Source organism: Elaeis guineensis, chromosome 3 (assembly GCF_000442705.2).
Source record: "Elaeis guineensis isolate ETL-2024a chromosome 3, EG11, whole genome shotgun sequence".
Taxonomy (NCBI): Eukaryota; Viridiplantae; Streptophyta; class Magnoliopsida; order Arecales; family Arecaceae; genus Elaeis; species Elaeis guineensis.
In genome coordinates this window covers 111,653,772-111,667,088 of record NC_025995.2, presented here as the reverse complement: position 1 = coordinate 111,667,088, position 13,317 = coordinate 111,653,772, and the positions used below count along the sequence as shown (strand labels likewise).

The following is a 13,317-nucleotide window of genomic DNA, read 5'->3' as shown; positions in this document are numbered from 1 at the left end:
TTTGCTCCCCGTGAAATTCTTTGTGCACTGCTCTTTGCGTAAAAAATCTGGTGTGGAGTGCACTGCTTTGTTCCATTGGATCACGTGATCATCATTTTTTAACACATATTTAATATTTATTTAATATCTTATTTTTTTATTTAAAATTTTGAATAACAAAAATATTCTTTCTCTTTTGAAAAAATTATGATATCTTGTGCTGACATTATACATCGATTTTCTGTACAAGACGTCATAATTTTTTCATAAGATATCATAAAAAATAAAAAAAAAATTATCATTGAAAAATTGATGGATGAAAATATCCTTCTCTCTTTACGATGTTTCGTAGAAAAATTATAATATTCTGTACAAAAAATCATAATTTCAATGCAAGATGTCATAATATCAGTATAAGATATCATAATTTTTCAAAAAAAAATATTTTTATTATTTAAAATTTTAAATAAAAAAATAGATCTATCAGTATTAAATAAGTGTTGAAAAATATTAGTTATATAATCTAATAGGATGATACGGTGCGTTTCATGCCAGATTTTCTACACCACGTGAGGTGCATAAAAAATTTCTCTTGCTCTGTTCTTCCGTTTTTTAGCTCTGTATGTATCAGATTTTGAGTGGCATGATCGATTGATGATGCGGCGGATCTGGTTCAATCAATAACCCTTCGAAAAGCAGAGCATCCCGTGGGAGCCAGCTCACACAGGGAGATGTCGACCTCTCACCAAACTGCCGCAGCCACTGGCTAGGGCTACTACCTCGCACTCTCCCTCTTATAAACCCCACTGACCCTTTATTTTTAGCCCCCCTCCCATCCCCTCTCCGTCTCTAACCCACACACACCATGGGCTATGGTCGGTTCGGCTCGGCCGAGTCCCTCCCCTCCGTCTCCGAATCGCTACCGAGTCAACCCGGTTCAACTCGCCGCAAACTCCGGTTCATTCTTCTGGGCCTCCTCGCCGTCGTCCTCCTCGTCGCCTCTGGTGTCTCAGTGGGCCTCCTGGTCCGCTCTCGGGCCCGCTCCGGTTCGGGCCCGAACCGCACCCCGACCCAGGCCATTTCCCAGACCTGCGCCCTGACCCGGTACCCGGAGCTGTGCGTGAGCTCCCTCCTCGATTTCCCTGGCGCCCTCGACGCCGGCGATCGCGATCTCGTCCACATCTCCCTCAACATGACCACTCAGCGCGTCGGCAAGGCGCTCTACGGCGCCTCGGCCATCGCCGGCGTCTCCATGGACTCGCTCGCCCGCTCCGCCTACGACGACTGCATGGAGCTCCTCGACGACTCCCTCGACCAGCTCTCCCAGTCCCTCGCCGTCATCGCCCCAACCGAGTTGCGCCCCGCCAGCGCCTCCGACGAGGACGTCCTCACCTGGCTCAGTGCCGCATTAAGCAACCAGGATACCTGCACCGACGGCCTCGCCGACGTCGCCAACGGCTACGTCCGCGCCCAGATGGAAAGCAACCTTAAAGACCTCGCCGAGCTCGTCAGCAATTGCCTCGCCATCTTCTCCGCCGCCAGCCGGAACAAGGATTTCTCCGGCATCCCCATCCAGAACAAGAAGCGGCGCCTCCTCTCCTCCGCCGGCGACGGAGAATTCCCGGAGTGGTTGGGATGGAGAGACCGGCGGCTGCTCCAGGTCCCGGCGGCCAAGATCCAGGCCGACATGGTGGTGGCCAAGGACGGTACTGGGACCCACAAGTCGATCGCCGATGCCGTCAAGGCCGCCCCCGAGAACAGCGCCCGCCGCATCATCATCTACGTCAAGGCCGGCCGCTACAACGAGAACATCAAGGTCACCCGGAAGAAAACAAATCTGATGTTCATCGGCGACGGCAAGGGCATAACAACCGTCGCCGGATCCCGCAGCGTTGCCGACAAATACACCACCTTCCACACGGCCACCTTCGGTACATGACCCCGGTTCTTAATTTCTCCATCTTAACTAAAACAATTCACAGCGATCAAATCCTAATTATCTGTTAAAATGACAGCATCGACGGGGAATGGATTCATAATGAGGGACATGACCATCGAGAACTGGGCAGGGCCAGAAAAGCACCAGGCGGTGGCGCTCCGGGTAGGGGCCGACCACGCCGTCGTGTACCGGTGCAACATAGTCGGCTACCAGGACACGCTATACGTGCACTCCCAGCGCCAGTTCTTCCGGGAATGCGACATCTACGGCACCGTCGACTTCGTCTTCGGCAACGCGGCGGTGGTGCTGCAGAATTGCAGCTTGTGGGCTCGAAAGCCGATGGCGATGCAGAAGAACACCATCACGGCGCAGAACAGGAGGGATCCCAACCAGAACACCGGCATCTCTATCCATGCTTGCCGAGTCCTGGCCACGCCGGAGCTGGAGCCGGTGAAATGGACTTACCCCACTTATCTCGGCCGGCCGTGGAAGCTCTACTCCAGGACGGTGTATATGCTATCCTACCTGGGAGATCATATCCACTCGGTGGGCTGGCTGGAATGGAATGGTTCGTTTGCGCTGGATACGCTATACTACGGTGAGTATATGAATTACGGCCCGGGGGCGGCCCTGGGGAAGAGAGTCAAATGGCCGGGATATAGGGTGATTACGCTGCCGGAGGAGGCGAGTAAGTTTACCGTAGCGCGGTTTATCTACGGCTCTTCTTGGCTACCATCCACCGGGGTGGCCTTCGTGGCTGGCTTATCCGTGTGATTATCATATCCGATTTCCTTTCTTTCTCCACTTTTTTACTTTCTAACTTTTCTCTTGCATATATGATCTATAAGCGTACGATGATATAGGTATATAGGTTTTTATATATTTCTTTTTCGTCTCTTTTTTATCATTTTTTTTGGAAAGGGAATAACTGCAAGTTGTTTAAAGTGTTAACTGTGCATTGAAGGTACTGATTCCCAGTCTTTTGCTTTGTTCTCGCTAATATAACTAGAGGAATAAATTCTCTTGTGCCCAATTTGTGCTTTCTAAATTTTTTTTTTTTATAATATGTAAAATTCTTTTGGATGGGATCATTGGATACTTCTAATGATAGCACTGGCTCCTTAAGAGAATGGTGGTGATTGTATATGCTAATCAGAGGACGTTGCATGTGCTTCCTAGCTCACGTGACTGGAGGAAGAGACCACTTGACCTGGATTTCAATATTGTTTGTATGCTTAGATTAGTACTGGAAAGCTTTACGGTTGGATCAATTGAAGAGATGATAAATATAGGTGGGATGATGGATAGGGACACCACGATTTTGTGAGATACCCATGGGTCCAGTTTGTGTGGATTAACATATGGACAAGATATAGGAGTAACATGGTTACAGTTGGGAGTTGAATGAAGCCAATGGTAGACCTAGAAGAAACCATTCTTAGGTGCAAGCCGTGGGCTCAGCCAACAATAAAAAGGAATTGAAGCGAGTGGAGCTCTCGTCACTCGAGCCGAAGGGGTCCATGCTAAATTTTATACAGGCAGTTATTAATTTTATCTAACTCAAATCTATAGTACACCACCAACCCAAACTTTTGGGCTACAACAGCCCACGATTCCCCAGATTTGATCATGGTTGGCGCTCATAACTAGGAGGAACGGGGATAAGAGGTGTTCCACGACTTTGTTTGTCCTTGGCACAAGCACGAAAGACAATTACATGATTGCCTAGCCTAGAATATTTCCTTCCTTTATCTACACTCCTTTGGCTCACTCTTCCTAACCTTTCACCTTTACCCGTGGGAGGATGAATGGAATTTATGTCCCCATTAAAGGACAGAGAAAAAAGCTGAAAAGGGTTGTAGAAAGATGCAGTGGAAAAAGGCCCCAAGGGCGTAGTGAAGTTTCCAAGTGGTACCCCCCAAGTGATATAAGTTCACATGATTCACATCCAAAAAAAAAAAAAGGTTCACATGATGCCCCAACCCTCTCTCTCTATGTTCATTGTGCGGTGTCGGTGGAAGGCTCACTAAGCATATGAAATGAGAGCCACTTGGATGGGCAATGGTGCCACTATTAAGAGGGTTAAAACTTGGAATTTAATGGGTGAGTGGGAGTTGATTGGATGATGATGAGACCACGCTGTGCTTCTTTTAAAATGACCAATTCGTGAATCCAACCATCGAATTGTAAGAGAATAGTTTCTTGTATACCTGTATTACTCCTCGACCAAGCATATGGTATGTTGCTGGACCCATCAACAGAAGTTTGGAGTTGAATGGGAATTGTATGCACTGAGGAATTCGTACTTGGCGTTCCAGGAAAGTTAAAAACACATTTCTTTTTCCTACGGAGAAAGGACAGAGGTAAAACTTATGTGGGGTGTATCTTGATGCTAAGAAAGTTATGTAAAGGAAGCTAAAAAATAGAAAGAAAAGAAATAGATACTTTTTGATGCCTAATTTAAATGTAAGCTATCTAATTTGGATCACTTAGGTGGGGTAGTTGATAAAAGTATGAGTCTGTAGAGTTCCTTTCTCAATGTAATTAACGATATAATTAACCTCACTATATATGTTTATGGTGCAGAGCCTACGACACTCCAATCTAATGCACAATGACGGTCTATGCAAACACGATCGCCGTGTAATACATGAATAGCCATAATTGTAGATTGAGCCTCTAACTCACTTATGAACTCATACACAATAATTTTCCACCATGAAAAGTGGATTGTAAATACCTAAAATCCTGAGTTACTCCAACAAAACCAAATTTAGGTCAAGCTGCTTGATGTTTAAAATGTAAGATCAAATGACAAATCAGCAGCCATAATTATAGATTGAGCAGGATATGTACAGGCCCAAACGTGTCCATTCACCGACCATCAAGCGAAGATATGTGGACGGTGAGATGATATGGAAGACCTGGAAGGTGGTCGGATCAGCCTTTTCCTTGGTGTACCTCTCAAAACTGACCCCTTGGTCTCGGCATTTACATCGACCTACCTCGGGGAAGAATGAACAGAAGCTAAAATTTATACTTGGCAGAGAAGAGAATGGTGTCGTCCGTCCAAATGCAACGACACCCGCGCAGCCCACGTTGGACCCAATGATAATATACTTAATTACTTGGCACGGGGACGGATAGGGGTGTCTAGAGTACTGCTAGACGCAAACCACGCCATGCAGCTCCAACATATGGGATGGTTTTAGTTTTAGGGAAATTCTCTGTGCACCGTCCGCGGTGTACAAAATTTAACTTGAAGCTCATCTTCTTGAACCGTATAGTCATCATTTTTTAAAATATATTTAATATTTATAATATTATTTTTTATTTAAAATTTTAAATAACGAAAATATTTTTTTATTTCTAAAAAAATTATAATATTTTATGCCGATATTATATCATCTTGCATTGAAATTTTAACTTTCGGTACAGGACGTCATAATTTTTTTATAAAATATTATAAAAAATATATATATTTTTATTATTGAAAAATTTTATATAAATTTTTCAATGATAAAAATATCCCTACCAAAATTATGACATCCTATGAAAAATTATGACATCATGCGTACGAAGTCATAATTTGAACGCGGGATATCATAATATCGATATATGATATCATAATTTTTTTCAGAAAGAAAAGAATATTTTCGTTATTCAAAATTTTAAATGAAAAAATAAAATTATAAATATTAAATATATATTAAAAAATGATGACTATGTGATTCAATTATATGAGGTAACGTACTTCATGTCGGATTTTCTATACCGCATGCGGTGTACAAAAAATTTCACTTAGTTTTACCAGAGAAGTCAACCGGTTGGCTCTGGGATGTGTTTGTAAAAGCCCAACTCTGTTGTAGCCCCCTGCCGAGGCCACTGAAGCCTTTGCATTGCCATGAGTCGCTTGATCCAAGAAAACCGGGACCCTGCTCCTAAAGAAAGTAGAACCGTTCAGCCAGTGACATCAACTCCTTGTTCTTCTTCTCCTTCTTTTCAAGCAGTAATCACCCGTTCATGTAGTCGACCATTTTTACGGCATCATCAACACGATTGAATCGTCGATCAACATGGAGCGAGATCAACCTTCCCGGTTCTCTTTCCGACTTACGGTGCGGGGCCTTTGGGCCGTTTCTATCCGAGGCCATGTCACCACCAATGTTAATATTGGTGGGATCATGAAATGCATTGCCATATTGCAATGTGAGAAATTTTTTGTGCACCGCAGATGGTGCAGAATGCATGCACCGTCCGCAGTGATCGGCTCACACGTGAGATTGGACATGACATGCGATTTTTTTTTCTTCTGATTTCATGCGTGAGTCAATCACTACTGACGGTGCATGCGGTTCTGCGCCGTTCGTGGTGCACAAAAAATTTCTCGTTGCAATATATTGTGCCTGAAGTGGCGTTGCTTTCTGTTATAAATATGAAGCCCACCAAGCACTGTAATCATAGATGTGTGACTAGTGGCCAACTATATGAGCCTTCTTCATAATTATATTATTACTCTTCTAAACTGGGGCTTTCGTAACTAATCACATCTCTCATGTTAGCAACCAGAGTTTCTAGGTTTGATTTTCGGATGTTCATCCGTAAAGTTTGGACCTGGATTATAATCGTAGTATGGGAGGGTGTCACTCTCCTGTCAGAAAACTATACAATTAATACTAGGCAACTGGCAATTGTATATGGTTGAAGTTCAATGACGCACATTTCTGGGGTACAGAGACCAACAGGGCAAGGAGGTGTAACATTTCCAATATTGCTTAACACCAATTGGAACTTGCAACTATGCATGGTGCTTGCAGCCATTCAGCATCGAGTGTTGCATCACAGTAATTTGATACGTAACAACTCTTTGGTAATTGTCTTTATCTTTAAAAAGGGAACTAAGCTGAGCCACATGAACAAATTAAGACACCATAGTTTGGTCATAGTGCATATGTGTACCGTCTAGAAATGTCACAAGCATGACCTCATATCAAATGTTCTATCTCTTTATCCCTGTCACGAGTGAATTCCAGTTTGCTACCAAAAATATAAAAATGAAAAAAGCAAAGAGGGAATTCAATCGTCCCTCTATATATAGATGTTGATGGGCCGAAACAGGCCGTTGGTTTGACAAGTTCAGCATCCATTGCCTTTAAAGGCCTGGGCTGTGGGTCAAACTACTTGCCCTCCGCCTATTTTGGCGAGAATGTGGACGTTCTCACCTCTTTTGGTTGCCCTTCCAGGCCTGGTTGCTTAGCCTCAATGACATGCGCCGTCTTGACTTTCTCATTGTCTAGCATGTCGTGGCTTTTAGCTATATGCATTATCAGGCTATAACAGTGCTGGGATAGCTCATATTTCTCTATAACCTTTTAAATTAAATTAAATTAGGTTAAATTAAATAGGAAACAAATCAGCATTGTAACTCTCTCTGTTCTCTACGAGGTGACTTATACTCTTTGAGTTCTCCATGTGAAGCCCAATATTTCTACCACTTAACGCGTGTCGTAGCATGGGAGGTTTATGTGGTTGGATGTTTGCAAGTGAGGTCATCCATCTTTCTTGGATTCATGGGTGGTTGCATGCATGTTTGTGAAAATATTTTTTTACATCTGGTTATAACGCTGCCTTCCTCATTCATTCTCCAATGACACAGTCAATGATTAATAGTAATTAGATCTAGAAAAAAATATAATAATGTAGCATATATGGTACCTTATTGTCTTATTGTCTTAATTTTAGAACCCCCACTTGGCATAGTGCTTCTCGGCTAATTCCTGGGAGAAATTATTCCATACACTCGGTGCTTCTTGACATGGTGCACGTCACCAATCACAACCATTCGTTCGATGCACCCATAAGTGGCAAACGGTTGTGATTGGTGTGGCATGCACGGCCATGCGGTGTATGCAGTGTGGGGAGCAACTTCTCAATCCCCAGGCCTTTGGCTGGGACCTCTGAAAGGCATTGCCTTTTCCAGTTTGCTGATCACATGCATGTTCATCTTTCTCGAGGCTTCTGAACGGCAAATGGATGCAGTACGATTCTATCTCTGTGCCATTAATTGATTGTTTTACGGCTGAGTATAAAGTACTCAAAATTAGTTTTAGCCCCCTCTGGCAACAATGATGCACTGGGGGAATAGTACCCTACCCTCGCCATCTCGTTTCACAGCCGATTCAGAAATCGCTGATCACCTACCTTTGGGTGCCCCAACATAATTGTACTCTCTCAAAGCACCGTCAGCAACCACTCTTGGACCATGTCGGCCGCACATTTGTTTGTTGGAAAGCCTCCACAGTACAGCAGGTCCGTCTTTCTTACCGCCCTCCTGACTTGGACACCGTGCTGACGGTGTCCGTTGGTCCTTTTTACTTGGTCTTTTAATTGGAATCGATGGTGCAAGTCCAAGCATGAGATCGGGCTATTTTTTTTTGATAACGAATATAACTTCATTAACCCATATGTACAGTACGTGAACAGTTTAAGTACAACAGCAGCCTGTAAAATATGTGCAAAAAATACAGACCAAAATAAGAAGGAGAGGACGCAAAAGATCGATGAAGACCTTGTTATCTGATCCAAACATAACTAATACAAGGGAGTACAAAGGAAAAGTGTAAAGCTTCATCTACGTGAGATGGTGATTTGTATTAAGTAAAATCCAAAAGAAAGGTATACCAAAATGAAGTATATATGTAAGCCATACAGTTTTAAAATAATGCCGTCATGTTGGAGTGGAGAGTCAGCAAAGAGGGATATCAGTAGAAATCTTTTGACACTCATGCATGGTATTATCTGATGTGAACGAACCATTATGAAGTTAGAAGATCCATTGAAGATAGAAGCTGGCCTACGGCTAAGGAACCAAGCGAGCCATCTTTGGGAAATGGAAACGGGGCTTTTCTTACAGCCAACCCGACTTCCATTACAGGAGCTCATTGATGATTTTTCCTCTTCTATTTAGAGACTCCCCTTTCAAATGCGCCCGCGGATCTCAAACTCTTCGTCTTTGCGCACGTACTTGTACGGCAAGTGGACCAACGCGCGAAAAAGACGGCAGCATTCCAACTTGCTTAAAGCTTACCCTTGTGCTCTGTATGGTCCACACGGAGTCTCAAGACAGCTTCCAGTATAAATAGTCTCCTAGCAGAAGTTTTACTGTTAAAACTTATCATCAATTCTTGAACAAAGGAGGGCGCTCCTACTTTTGGGCCAAGCACATTTGGAAACTAAATTTGCCATCAAAATTTATAACTTTTATCCCTTTCCAGCAATCCACGAAAAGCTACTCATCGCTAGCCACCTTGCCAAATGTAATTGGCCATGGGTGATTGGTGCGTGTTATGTAACAATATGATGAAGAGACGCACTCCCACTTTTTTTTCACTTGCTCCTACTATCAAGAATGGAGAGAAATAAACGGTCGCCTCAACGTCTCCAAGAATGCACCTTCCTTGACTTTAAAAAGAAAAAAGGGGACCAAAAAAAAAAGCTTATGGGACCCAATCATACGCCTCAATGATTCCCTACTTCCTTCTTGGTACTGAAAACATCCTTTCTTTTTCAAATTTTTGGACATCTTCGGCCTGTTCGTATTATTAATCATGCCATCCATTACATGCATAAAAAAAAAAAAAAAGTTACGTGCCATGTGACAGGAAAGGGTTGACGCAAATCAAAAAATTTAATAATTATAAAATAATTAAATATTAATAATATTATGATATAAATAGAGACGATATTTTTAATCTCATATCGATTATGAATCAAGATAGAATATATCTTATATATATAGATTAAAATTTTTTTTTTCATATTAAATATTTAAAAAAAAATCATATGATCCTGCGTGATAGTGCGAAAGATCAAAACAGACAAAATCTTTCAACAGTTTTATCAAAAGCTTGGATCCGTAACCAAACTTTCATTGGAGTTAGAACCGAGTTACCGGTGTTTTAAAACATTCCTGAGAAGAGTTTGTCTTTAAATGGCACCAAGATTCTTTTCAAGCTCAGCAAAATTTACCATACACTCCAGCTATAAGAACAAGCTGCAACCTGAGTTGTAAAGGATCCATTGCCGCCTTTATTTATCTCTTAATGGCTGTCTTTTTTCTTTTTTTTTTTTACAAAAAAATGGGAAGAGGGGAAGACCAGTGCAACAACTCGTCTGACGGGACCTGTCTCATAAATAGAATATCAGATGCACGGTGTCAATATTTAACCGTTCCTCATCGATCGGTGAATACGTCACTACCAGTGTCACCGTAGTTATTAGTATAACAGAAAATGATTTTTAATTTTTTTTTGAAATAATCTTCAGCTTTCTCCCCACCATGATTACCAGCATAACCAAAAACGGTTTTCAAATTTCTCCGTGCCACGATCATCAACAGTAATCAATCGCACAATTATTTCACTTTAACATTTATTTGGATCTCGAATTGTGGCCCTTGAAAAAGGAGAATTTTAGTCCATTGCCACCATCATGGTTGGTGGTAACTTTTTTTTTTTTTTTCTCTCTTCGATTTAAAAAAATAAAATATCAAAAAAAGATTCGTTGTGCATCGCGAGTGGTGCATTTTCATGATGATTGACTCCCATACAGAATGGATAAAAAAAAAAAAAAATTTCACACTATATCTGACTTCGTGCATGAACCAATTATTGCAGACGATGTGCGCGAGCTGCACCGCCCGCCCGCGGTGCACAAAGTATTTCTCAATGCCAAATTTATTCCAACGGCATTGTACTAATTACAGTTTTCACAAGCACCACCTTTCACAGTAAGGGACGACCTTCAATAATTCAACAAGGGCAGGATTTCCGTTTCTTGTAAAATGCCACCAGTCCCTTTAAAAAGCCTTTGTTTCCTTCCCCATTTCAAAGGCATCATCTATAAGTAATTAAAGCAGGGTTTACATAACTCTCGAAGAAAAAGAAAAAGAAAAAGATTAACCAAACAAAGCGCAGCAAAACACGGAGCGGTGCCGAAAGCAAAAGAACTTCAAATAAAGAAGGACCAAACCCTCAAATTAACAAGGGGAGAACAAATATCTATTCTACATGACACCCACATTGCTTTTCGAAAAAAAAGAATCTGTCCCTCATGTCTTTCTTCTTTGTTTCTCTTACAATTTCTTTCTCGATCTAATCGGATTTGAATCCGATCCGATCGTATGATCAGCACCGGAACCCTAGGACGGCGCCGTTGGCGGCGGAGACTACGACGCGGCAGCCGGCGGTGGCCTCGACGTTGTGCGTGAAGAAGCGCAGGACCCGGACCCTGCCTTTGACCCGCATTCGGGACTCGACCTCCATGCTGCCCCCCGGCGGTGGTGCCGCAGCGAGGGGGAAGGAGTCGACGGTGAAGCTGGCGGCCATGTACTGGGTGCGGCCGCCGTCGATCTGGCCGGCGGGGATGAACATGAAGCCCACCTGGTTGCCGGCGTAGACGAGCTGGAGCGTGCTGTCGTAGTGGGAGAAGGCGGCGCGGTTGGGGTTGCGCACCGCCGCGTACTGGGCGAATGTGAAGCTGACGGTGCCGTTGGCGGCGGAGAAGCCCGGGAACTGGACGCCGTCCACCTGGATCTTTGGGTCCCGGGGACGGAAGAAGACGAGGAACACCACCACCACCGCCCCGGCTACCAAGATTAGAAACACCGTGGCCACCAGGCAGGACGCGAGGTTCGCCTTCCCTCCGCCGCCGCTTCTCCGCGGGCCCCAGGCGTCGGGAGATTTGTCCATTGAAGTCGTCCGTTCTTTCTTGGAAATTCTCCGCCTCTCTATTTTCCCCTTCTCTCGGTGCTCTCGGCCGGATTTGTTTTGGGAACCGGAGAGAGAAAGGGGCGCCTCATACGTAAAAATGAAAAATTGAGTGCTGCTTATTTATTTACTCCTTTCCGGAGGAGTGAAGTAGGGGAAATGGGGGTTAAAAAGAAGGCACGACAAAGGAACGGAGCGGGATCATGGGGAGCTTTGCCATGTTCGTGGGTGCCCAGCTCCAGTTATCGGCGGCACGTGCTATGCTCGTGATATATATGTATGTAGAAAAAAAGTATGCAATGTAAAATTATTTTACAAGGAGTGAGGGGATGGTTCCTCTTGGCCAGTGGGAACTGGGGTGGATGAAATTTTGAACTTATTAGGAAGCAGGTGGAAGAGAGAAGAGATTCGGTTGGTACCTTGACTTTCGAGGCTCGTTACTATTTGTTTATAAAAAAAAGAAAAAAATGCTGGCCAGTAGGCGAAGGTCACGCAGCAGGTCATACTTGACAGACTAGCTGCAACATGGGGTTTGAACTGCGAGGGAAATGTGTTGCACATCATGGTAGCGGTATAATTTGGACGCATGTCTCCTGCACTCCAGTGCAGGTTCATAATATTTTATTTTTAGTTCTGTTGGATGTATTCATTTCGGGCATATATGAGCAATCCGTTTTATTTAAAAAAAAAAAAAATGGTGAGAATGAGAGAATTGAGTTGGTTGGGGCATGGACCCTTGATTTTGTCTGGAAAAGATTAGATCAGATTAGTATCGAGTTAGGCACGTCAATTATTGGTGTCACATGTCTTGTTGTGTATGCTCTCTTGAGGAGGAGCATTGGTCGGACAAGTATGCTTGCTCCTAATGCTTGCGTTGAAGAATTGCACCTTGGTTTTTACACTCAACTGAGATATCACTTCTCATGACAAATATCTAGCAAAAGGTTGCTAAATTAGAACGGAAAAGGCAAGGGATAAGATGAGGCTGAAGATAGCCGAGCTTGTGATCCAACCTAGGTGCAACCAAGATTGGTCCGAATTGCCGAGTTCTTTATCTGTCTATTTGATCCGCAACCTCAAGCAACAAAGGTCAGGGGAATTCAAGAAAATAGTCGACTCCCCAGCTGAACCTGGTTAAGCAGGATAAGGTTGTGGGTGGGCTAAAGAGTAGGTTCGATCTCCATTTCCCAACTTTTTGACCAAGTCGAAGTGAAAAAGAGAAGATTCTCGATAAAGGAGAACAATTGTGTTGATGTTTCATGTGTTAGGGCGTGTAGAGAGGATTCTTTGCGTGTTCACATTTCCAAGACCTTTGTGGACGTTATTCACATATCCCAATTAAAGATGGAGCATGAAATTTAAATCTTACATGAGAAAATTATACATGGTATTGCAGTTTACAGGAGGTCATACATGACTATATTACAATAAGTTTCAACTAGTTCTTTGAGGCCGAATGCCGGGACTGGTTTGAATGAAATAAGTTGTCCTAGGCTGAGTTCTTGGACTAGTTTGGACTTGAAAAGGATATACTTATACTAGTTCCATAACCAGGGCTCGCTAAAACTTGACGGAGATTGCCGAGTAATATGAACTAGGTCTGGAACTAGCTAAAACTTAAGGGGTGTTTAG

General features: G+C 43.3%; 2 protein-coding genes across 2 annotated transcripts; one reads left to right on the top strand and one right to left on the bottom strand.

Annotated features, from left to right (window-relative positions):
• Positions 1-796: 796 nt before the first annotated feature.
• On the top strand, positions 797-2,951 carry LOC105040895 (probable pectinesterase/pectinesterase inhibitor 34). The gene is made up of 2 exons (XM_010917642.4): positions 797-1,910; positions 1,995-2,951. The coding sequence occupies exons 1-2, from the start codon at positions 845-847 to the stop codon at positions 2,690-2,692; spliced, it is 1,764 nt and encodes a 587-aa protein (XP_010915944.1). The 5' UTR covers positions 797-844; the 3' UTR covers positions 2,693-2,951.
• A 7,716-nt stretch (positions 2,952-10,667) lies between these two features.
• On the bottom strand, positions 10,668-12,336 carry LOC105040896 (uncharacterized). Its single transcript, XM_010917643.4, has one exon. It carries the CDS (start codon positions 11,665-11,667, stop codon positions 11,104-11,106), a length of 564 nt encoding a protein of 187 aa, XP_010915945.1. The 5' UTR covers positions 11,668-12,336; the 3' UTR covers positions 10,668-11,103.
• Between the last annotated feature and the right edge of the window lie 981 nt (positions 12,337-13,317).